General features: G+C 46.5%; 1 protein-coding gene across 1 annotated transcript in view; it reads right to left on the minus strand.

Annotated features, from left to right (window-relative positions):
- Positions 1 to 6347, minus strand: part of CASQ2 (calsequestrin 2) — a 29425-nt gene extending 23078 nt beyond the window's left edge. Inside the window, exon 1 of the mRNA XM_005146658.4 lies at positions 5976 to 6347. Coding sequence (XP_005146715.3) covers positions 5976 to 6248 — 273 coding nt within the window. The 5' untranslated portion in view covers positions 6249 to 6347. The remainder of the gene's footprint in view (positions 1 to 5975) is intronic.
- Between the last annotated feature and the right edge of the window lie 3026 nt (positions 6348 to 9373).

Raw genomic sequence — 9373 nt, forward strand, 5'->3', positions numbered from 1 at the left:
GCATCCTGGGAACAGCAGGAACCCCCTCTGGCACTTGTTTGGGAAGCTGACTAGTGTCAGGATAGCTGGGTCTCAACTAAGAGGATGGCCTTCCTCGATGCATTTCTGAAGGGAGGAGTGATGCAGGAGTCTTCATGCAGATTAAGGTCTTGCATGGCACCTACAGAGGTTGTCTGCAGCAGCTGGGCAGTGGGAAGAGCGCCTCTTATCAGGGCCAAGCAAGACTACAAAGCCTAAGCAGACTTGGCCTTGCACTCTGTCAGCAAGTGAAACCAAGCTCACAGGGGTCTGCTATGTCTCCAGGTGACATTTGGGTCTCTGGATGAAACCACCTTGATTTTCTTTAGGTCCTGGGATTACAGCTAGTTTCTGTTCTAAGAACTGCTGCCAGTACATATATCTCTGATCATACCTTAGCATCTGAGAAAGGTGCCTTTCAAAGAGCATTATGACATTGAAGTGGGGTCTTATGCTAGATGCTGCTCATGCAGCCAGTCCAAACTCACTGCTGGGAACTGACAAAGGGACTTCAAAGAAAGAAACTGGGCAGCACCAGGTAAAGCAGCCTTGGAATTGTTTTCTGACACTGTTATACAGAAAGACCAAATCACATACTTGTCTCTTGATGTCAGTGTGCCCATCTGCAAACTGGGGAGCTCTCTGTAACTTGTTTGTGTGACTGTCATGTCAGTGAGTGAAATCCACCTGCGTTCTACTGCCTGAAAATCAGTGCTGTGCTGGCTGTTGATGAACTGAGACCTACTTACATGGTCTCAGAGGGCAAAGTAACCAGTGCACCTTTTTTCCTTTCCGTTCCTTATTTTTGCATTAACTTATCTGTAGTGGAAGCCACTAAACTATTCTTTCATTACAGATACAAGTCACTTGCACTGCAGGCTTCTGCATATACCTGTCCAGCCAGGTGTGTCTCTCATATTGAGGGTTTGTTCTGTAGGGACCCAGAGACATGACAGTTTCAGTGGTACTCAGTGAGCATGTCTTGTACAACATGTCTACCCAGCCCTGGGAATGGTGGTGACTTGTGAACATGCCCATTTTCAAAGAAAAACACTGGAATCTGAGTCTGTGGAACAGAGAAGGGTGCTTAAAGAAAGGGCTTGGATTTATGGTTGTGTTTATGGTTACTCTCTGCCTAGAGATGGGCTAAACCAGACTCATCTGCTGGTTCTCAGGAGTTTCTGTGATAAACCACAAAGACCTATATTTGAAACATTGTCCTGGGTTTCATCTATTCTCAAGAGATTTCAAGACCATGTGGCTGAAGTTACCCCAAAGCCACCTGGTCTTGCACCAGGTTTTCCATCCTGAGCTGGAAGCTGCAGTAGTTTCAACACTTGATAATGAATCCTGTCTCTCAAGTGAACTGGGAGGTAGCCCTTACACCCAGTTTAACCCTCATCTTTTACTGGATTCCAAATCTGTCTTTCCCTATCACACCAGAGGTAGCTCCTGGTTGTGGCTGAACACTGGGGGGACCTCATGGATTTATATTTCCAGGTTCATAGGAGAAAATTTCCCTTGTGTTCCAGAATCTGATCCTAGACTCCATTTGGAAAGAGGACTACCACGTCCAAACTTAACTCTAATCAGACTGGCTTGTGCTAGGGCAGTTCTATGTGAGTTTTCAGCATTAAATAGGCTAAAATATCCAGGCTCTCTGTTTTTAAGGCTATTATACAAGCATACAGATGACAAGGAAAGAATGGTAGGACTGAGTGTTTCAGCAGGAGGCGTTATGGTAGTGAGAAAACCTCAGCTGCCAGAGAGAGCTTCTCAAGTGCAAAAGGAAAGCCTCCAACTCCACTGTTCATTGTTCTTGCTATATGGTTCCTAGATATAGGAGCTGGCCCTCTGGAAGGCAAAACTATGCCATATTTTAGGACATTCAGAGTTCAAAGAGAGATGGGGTAAGGTCTAAGAAGTAGTATGATACAGGATGAAATGAAATAGGGGAAGTACAGAGGAGAAGAAATGCAGAACACGTATTTATTGACTTCACTGCTGTGGTTTTTTCCTCTATTGCCCCTTCTTCATTAAAGCTGAGACCTTTCGGGACAAGTAGCTCCTTTTCTTACTTGTCTGTTAAATAATTGATGTGAACCCTTGTTCCTAGCTATTTCCTCTGCTTCTTCACCTCATGGGCACACAGGCCTCCTGTAAACATCACCACAGAGCAGGAACAGCTACTGTTAGCTCTGTGACTGCCTGGTTCAACCCCTGCATTCCCTGTACAGAGGCTTTTCCCTGCTCAGGCTGCAGGTGCTTTTCAGTAGTCAGCAGTGCAGAGTGGGATTATAGGAGAAAGGCAGCCAAAGGAGGAGAGCCCTTTAACCTGAGCTGTGAAATAGCCTGTGCTCATGCTTTCTCTGCCCTGGGTTGTCTTGCCCTGGGTTGTATCTATGGATACATAGCAATCCTTCTCCAACACTTTTCTATCCTGGCCAGAAAGCAGTAGGCAGCTGCATTTCCAGGCACTGCTTTGACTGTTTTCCCAACAGGTTAACACAGCAGCCCCAGCTTTCCTGCCCCAACCTGATGTGCTGACACTGCTGTCCTTGGAGCTGTTGTCCTGTACAAAGGATGCTTCAGAGAGGCTGCTTTTGCTGACAGAGGGGGTTGACTGTCCCTGGACCCTGTCCTTACCAGGTAGCATGCAACAGTGTAGGTGACAGGAGCTGTCAGGACTGCTTCATGATCGTCTTCACCTTCATTCCCTTTCTAAAATGGAAAGGGACCCTGGGCTGTGTGGGAACATGGTGACAGTTCCCATTATGTCAAGGTGGGGGGAGTCAAAGACTCCATGTGCTGTCCCACTGTAATATTAGCTTAATGATGGCATCCCTTTTCTGGTGATAGCTGAGCTTTTGACAGTGTCAGTCAGTCCTACATGCAGGGCTTCTGTCCTGGGAAGGTAATTTTTCCTATGATATCATTTTCTTCTCAGCCTCCTGCTCATAAATGTGGTTTGGGAAAGTCCTTGAACATGCATTTAACTTCATGGATGTGCTGTCAGGTTTTCAACTTGGTTTCCATAGGGTATGAGACCCTTGTGACTCTCTTCTCTCTCCCACCAGGTCTGTCTCTAAGCTGCCCCTCCTAATGTTTTCTAGCTATTGGCCTTTTTCAGCCAAATCTTTTGGAGTCAAGGATCTCAAGCAGGAGACTTCAGTTTCCTTCATGAGAGGAGACTGAAGCTCCCTGAAAGAAGGAAATGTTGCCACATGAGCACAACCCCTCTTAGTCGCTAAAGGACATGCTTAAGAGAGAGCCTCACATGCTCCTCACTCATGGGAGCAGCCCCTGTCAGAGCTTGTTACTGACCATGAGCTACATACTTCAAGGAAATCATGATGAGTCTCTTCTGTTCTTTTCTTGGTGTCTGAAGATATTTCTTTAGGTTTTTGGTCTTTGGAATTATACATTTCTTATAAGATACACGTGGGAGAAATAGAAAGGATGAAACTTTTGGGGGTTGTTAATCCCATCCTCTCCCATGTTCATCAGGCAATTTGACATATCAATCCCTAACCACCCAGCTCAGATATTTGCTTAGTTCCACACCTGCCTATGTTTTTGGATTAAGGCTCCCTATTTTTCCTAATGATGGAGACCAGCACCATTGGGGGGGGGGGGGGGGGGAAGGGGGTAAGAACATAATATTCTTCAGGTTGTGGAAGCAGCACATTTCATTGTGAATCAGTAAGTACATTGTCTGTACAGTCAGATGGAAACAGAAAAGCTGCTCTAGAAATGAGCATCTTACCACAGGCACCACCCTACTCTAGGAACTTCCCAAGCTGACTGGCAGGGTGTAGCAAGGGCTGGAGTGTTTGCCTTTTAGATACCTCATTTCAGGCATAAAGGATCTTCAGCATGCAGAGTCCTGAACCCTCTACTCCAAAGAGATACACAAAGCCTTCCTGTGCATCTCTCAGGTGTATGGCTCTGCACCTCAGTCATTGCAGCCACTGCACCCATTTCTTTTCCTCTCCCTGTCCTGGGAGAACATGAAATCCCACAGTTTCATGGGCTCTGGCAGGGGAGATTGAGTGACCCCCTGGCACAACACAGTGTGGTTTGAGGTGAGGGCGGTGGGTGTTGTCTCAAGAGGGACCAGATTGTAATCTGCCTTGCCCACTCCTTTCATGAGTGCTCCCATGGTTGAGTTAGTACAGAAACGGAGCACTAGCACCTTGCTGGCCTATGTCCTATGCAGGATAGGACACATCTTCTCTGCTACCTCCTGAGCCCCTCTCACCTCTGATTCCATCGGGTGTCAGAGACAAATGAGTGCTCAGCCTGCAGATTGCTCTTGTGCTTGGGCTGTAAGGTTGCTGCCACTGCAGTTTGCAGTCCAGGGGATGGGGGGAGACTGTGAAACTGAGACATGCACTGAATCAGCATTGCAAGTGCTTGGAAAATGTTGAGGTCGAAGCCACAAGTGCCAGTTGATGTGTGTGTGGCACAGTTAGCTGGTAACTGAGCATTAGTGAACTAGAGCACCTCCAATTATGTAAAGTCTGCTGCAGATCTAATCCTCAATCTCTTGGCCAAGGTCACACAAGAAGTCTGTGATAGAGAGGCAATTGGAAACCAAATCACCCGAGTCCTAAGCTAATGTACTTGCTGCTGAATCAAACCCTTCAAAATGAAAGCTTTAAACCAGGTTGTATTGTAGCCATCACACCCTTGATATGGTCGATAACTTGAGTATAGGTGCCATGGGGACTAAAACTGATAGTACACGACAGATACCTGCTTCTGTCAGGTTTCTATAAATATGTATCTAGTAACTGCTTGCCATCTATCGGGCATGAAATAGCTATGCTATTAAACAACAATGCAATTATACTACCAACCATAAACATTTCAAGTGGAGTTTCCTTTTCTTTGCCAAATGTTATTTGATTGCTCACTGGAGCAAGTAACTGCTCCCTGAGAGCTGAGTAAAATCTGGTGAAGGTTTTGAATCTTTCTTGTCTTCAGGCTTGCTAAGGAGGTCAGTAGACTTAGAACTTGGCACTGGATGTTTTCAGGTCCTAGCCCTCAGCAAACACTCTTTGTAGTTCACGTTTGCTATACGCCTAAGGGTGCAATGCATTTTCACTCTGGATCAGATAAAGAAAGCTATGTGTTTCTTCTGCAATGTTCACTTTCTTCCCAAATCTGCCTTTTAGTTAAGAGGGAATATCTGTAAGACCCTGATAGGAAACAAGCACCAAACAATCCAGGCTTGCTGCTGTATGATTCCCTAGATTACAGCTACACTCCAAGAAGGAATGCTATGAATCTACACTGCAATTTTTACTGTCATTTGTTTTACTGAGGATTTAATTAATCATTCTTTCACCAAAGAATGAACACTGCTCTTTTTCCAGCACAGAAGTGAATGGCTGCATTAACAAACAGCTCCAGACTGATTTCAAGCACGCAACCAAGTGTTGGAAAAACAAAAAAGGATTTAATGCTGCACCAACAGGGAGTGTTTGAGATGGGGAGCTACAACACCCATTTGCAGCAGTTCTGTAAGGCCTCTTGGCTGATTGCTCCTAGAGGGATAGAAAATGAGACTGAATCCAGAATGCAAGGAGGATACACAATGAAAAGGGATCTAAAATCTTTAAGCTACAAGCTCAGGTCTGTGCTGGCATTTGGGAAAGCTCAGCTGAGCTGAGCTCACGTTGCTGAGGTTTGCAAGGTTACCCGTTACTCGCTATTGCCTGGGTTTCTGACACACCATCCAGAAAGACCATTTCCCAGCAAACAATTCAGAAGAGCACAGAAAAAGGCTTTTCCTGGGCTTAAGAACTCAGGTGCTAACTCGGATCCAAGTAAGCAAGCCCAAACCTTCGGGTGCTCAACTCCCCCCTGCACAAGAACCTTTGACTGTCCTCTCCTTGGCTCCAAACAATGCTGTGCTATTGACCCCGGCTGAGACGTGCAGCAGTGCTTACCTCCAGGACCATCTCTGTCATCTGGAACTGCTTCTGGGAGACCTTGTCAGAGCTCACCGGCTCATGGAAGAGCAGACAGAGCATGTCATACTTCTTCAGGGCCTGCTTGTAGTTCTTCTCGTTCAGGTCGATCACTCGGTCTTTCCCATCATAAGTGGGGAAGTTCAGTCCCTCTTCTGCCTTGCAGCAGGAAAGCAGGTAAAGACCTGCCAGGATCCAGCAAGTTGCCTTCATAGGGGAGACCTTGGAGTGCAGCAGAGGGCAGGTAAACATCCCCCTCCTTCTTAATGTGGGGAGAAGGGGAGACCAAATGCTCCAGGTGAAGTTCAAACTGAGTTTCTTTTTCTATTGCCCTATTAATGATCAGCCCAAATGCTGCAAGGCTGGTGGGGAGCAGCAAACTTTGCTGTCCTGGGCTCACAACAAAGAGACAGACAGGAGAAGCTGTCAGGCCAAGCCCTGGATACCTTACATAGCTGTGTCCAGCTCCCGTGTCATTAGGAACTCCATTTTTAGGAAGCAGTTGTTTCAGGCTAAAAATAAACCCTGCAATGAATAAAAAGGACAGATATGACACCATTGAGGGACTTGCTGGCACTCTGCATCATCTGAGAGAGAGGGAGTGAACAAGAGGGAGGGAGTGGAAGACAGCAGTGCTGGGAGTACATAGGCAGGGTTTGTGAAGGGACAGACTTCTCTTGCACAGGGAACCAAGGCAGTGCCTATTCTATTAGGGCTTAACAAAAATAGAAGGTATTTACTGCAATTTAAGGGTATCTCTCTTTATACATCCCTTTGGGCATAACAGTGATTAGGCTTTGGATAACAGATCTCAGGTGAAGCAGTTTCAGAGCCTCATCTGCACTGCTGGAGGAAAAGTCCCTGTTTCTCAGCAGCAAAGGAGGTGAGCACTCGTGGGATTCCCTCCTCCTCCTGCCTGGAGCACTGGCCGGGGCTGCGGGCTGACATTCACCATCTTTTCTGCAGCACCTTCTCTGCTTATGGAGTACCAGGAGAATTGCTGTCCCTTGGATCGGTAATCCTGAAGCAGAAGGAAGCTTACACTGCAACCTCCTGTGCCCATAGTAGTTACCAATCCTCATACATTGCTGGCAAGTGGTTAGAACCTTATTGTACTAAGGGGGGGCGAAGAATAGGAGATGTGCCCAGAACAGGGCTGTCCTCGGGATGATGGAGAGGTAGCCATCAGTGCTGGCTTCTCTTTCTGGGACCTGCCTTTTGGCCTACAAGTGTTTTTTCACACAATCCCGTTGCATTTCCCATCAAGCAGACCTGCGTATCCCTTGCTCTTCATTTCCCAGGAATGGTGACTGGTTCCCCCTTCCCCAGGAGCTCAGTGCTGCCTGCTGCTCTGCTGCATTGCCTGCACAGCTACACCATGTTGCTGGAGAACGGTTTGGTGGCACAGTCTTTCACCTCTTCCCCTCCTATGACCAGGCTGTCACCACTGCCCCATGACTGGCAGCGACAGGCAGGTCAAGGCAGGCCAGCTGGCCACAGACCAGTACTGGAGCTGGCATGGATCCACTGGAGAAGGCATGCTGAGGGGCTGGAAGAGAAGAGCTTGACAAGGAGCATGGGTCTGCCCCCCGCCGAAGTGATGTGCAGATACGTGGCCTTATCAGCCTCCTTGCTGTTGCTCCATCACAGCCTTGCTCCATCCATCTCAGGGAAGAGGTGATGTCCCTTCTTGGTGCATGCAACTCACACCCCAGCAACCTATTCCCATTTATCTGTATGTGTCGGATTGTTTAAGTATCTGGGGTGAAAGGCGAGCATTGCTTAGCAATTATAGGATTGCTGAATCATTTAGGTTGGAAAAAACCTTTAAGATCATCAAATCCAACTGTAAACCTAACCAAGTCCACCATTAAACCATGCTGTTAAGTGCCACATCTACATGTCTTTTAAATACCTCCAGGGATGGTGGTTCAGCCTCTTAACAGATTATACTCATCTCCTGGTGTCTTAGAAGAACATGTCCCCCTCGGCTTTCAGTTCTAACCTAAACAGCCCCCAAGAAAGCGACTGAAACTGTGGGCAATGGTTTCCAAGCCTATTGTATTTCCAAAGGTTCACAGTTTCTGCTTTTTGAGAAATTCAGTGTCTTGAACTTCAACTTGAAGTCTTCATGATGAAGCCAAAGAGAATCTGGGTAGAAGCCAAGGCAAGGCAGCCTCTGAAATACACTCGCTACTGAAACACCCTTCAGAAGCAATCATTTTAAAGAGAGATGTGACAAACCTGGTAAATCTGATTGCTTCTAGTGGGAGACACAAGACTTGTGTCACAGTCGGTGGCAATGGCTGGGTAGGCTGAATGTTTAGGCTGTGAAACACAGAACTGAGTTTGTGGGGTGACCAGGTCTACATCAGGCTCTTTGGTTGCCTTTGAAGGACCCTGTGGATTTGGGGTGCAGGAGCAGGATTCCACTGGCATCATAGTGTTTTAAAGCAGGTACACATAGACAGGGCTGTAAAGACTAACATTCACAGTTACCTCAAAACTGGCTTCCCAGGCTCCTGCCCTCCTTTTATTCATGTAGATCTTCAGCAGTTGCTCCACTTCCATAACGCTCAAGCTATTTATGAGATGCTTTCTCTCCAGGCTGAATAACTTTTTAATCTGCCTAAAAATAGACACAATCCAATTTTCATTTTCTCCTTTTCTTGCTATCAAGAAAAATGAACAAAAATACTTTTTATTAACAAAAAAGTTGCTTTTTTCCCTGGGGGGGCTGTAAGATGCCAGTAACAGAGCTGGGGCTGATGCGAATGCACTCACACCTTAACAAAGACCCTAAGTATTGTGCTTTTTTCTTCATCATCTTTGCAGGTCCTGACAGTAGCACACTAAAATGTGCCCATCTTGGACCCAAAAGCAGTTTTTCTTGGGAAGTCAAAGCTATCTGTACACTCAGATGATGTTTCAGACTGGGTGTAGGACCGTCTGTAGATCTTATGGATTTGGGGAACCTGGGTTTGTTGAAGGCCCATTTCTACACAACACTGAGGTTTCTCTGTGCGTTGGGTGCTCCCCCATAGGGCAGAAGCAACAGCAGTTCCCCATAGGAAGAAAGGATGAGGGAGACAAAGATCTCTGTGAAATCTTGTATTTTGCACTCACAAATTTACTACAAATACTTTGTGCTATCTTTCTGCAGAGTCCTGATCCCATTTAGCTGCTCATGGTTGCAACACATCTGTTTCTGTGGACGGTGTCATGCAAGGAAATGGTCATCACTGTATACTGATATACTTTCTTCTTAGCTCAGATAGTTCCTTGGCAAAGCTGGCATCTGTTAGTCTCTGATATAAGTTGATTACAAGGCTCAACCTCCCAGCTCTGACTAACTAAACATTGAACCCATCAGCCCT

This window comes from Melopsittacus undulatus, chromosome 2, assembly GCF_012275295.1.
Source record: "Melopsittacus undulatus isolate bMelUnd1 chromosome 2, bMelUnd1.mat.Z, whole genome shotgun sequence".
NCBI classification, from domain to species: Eukaryota; Metazoa; Chordata; class Aves; order Psittaciformes; family Psittaculidae; genus Melopsittacus; species Melopsittacus undulatus.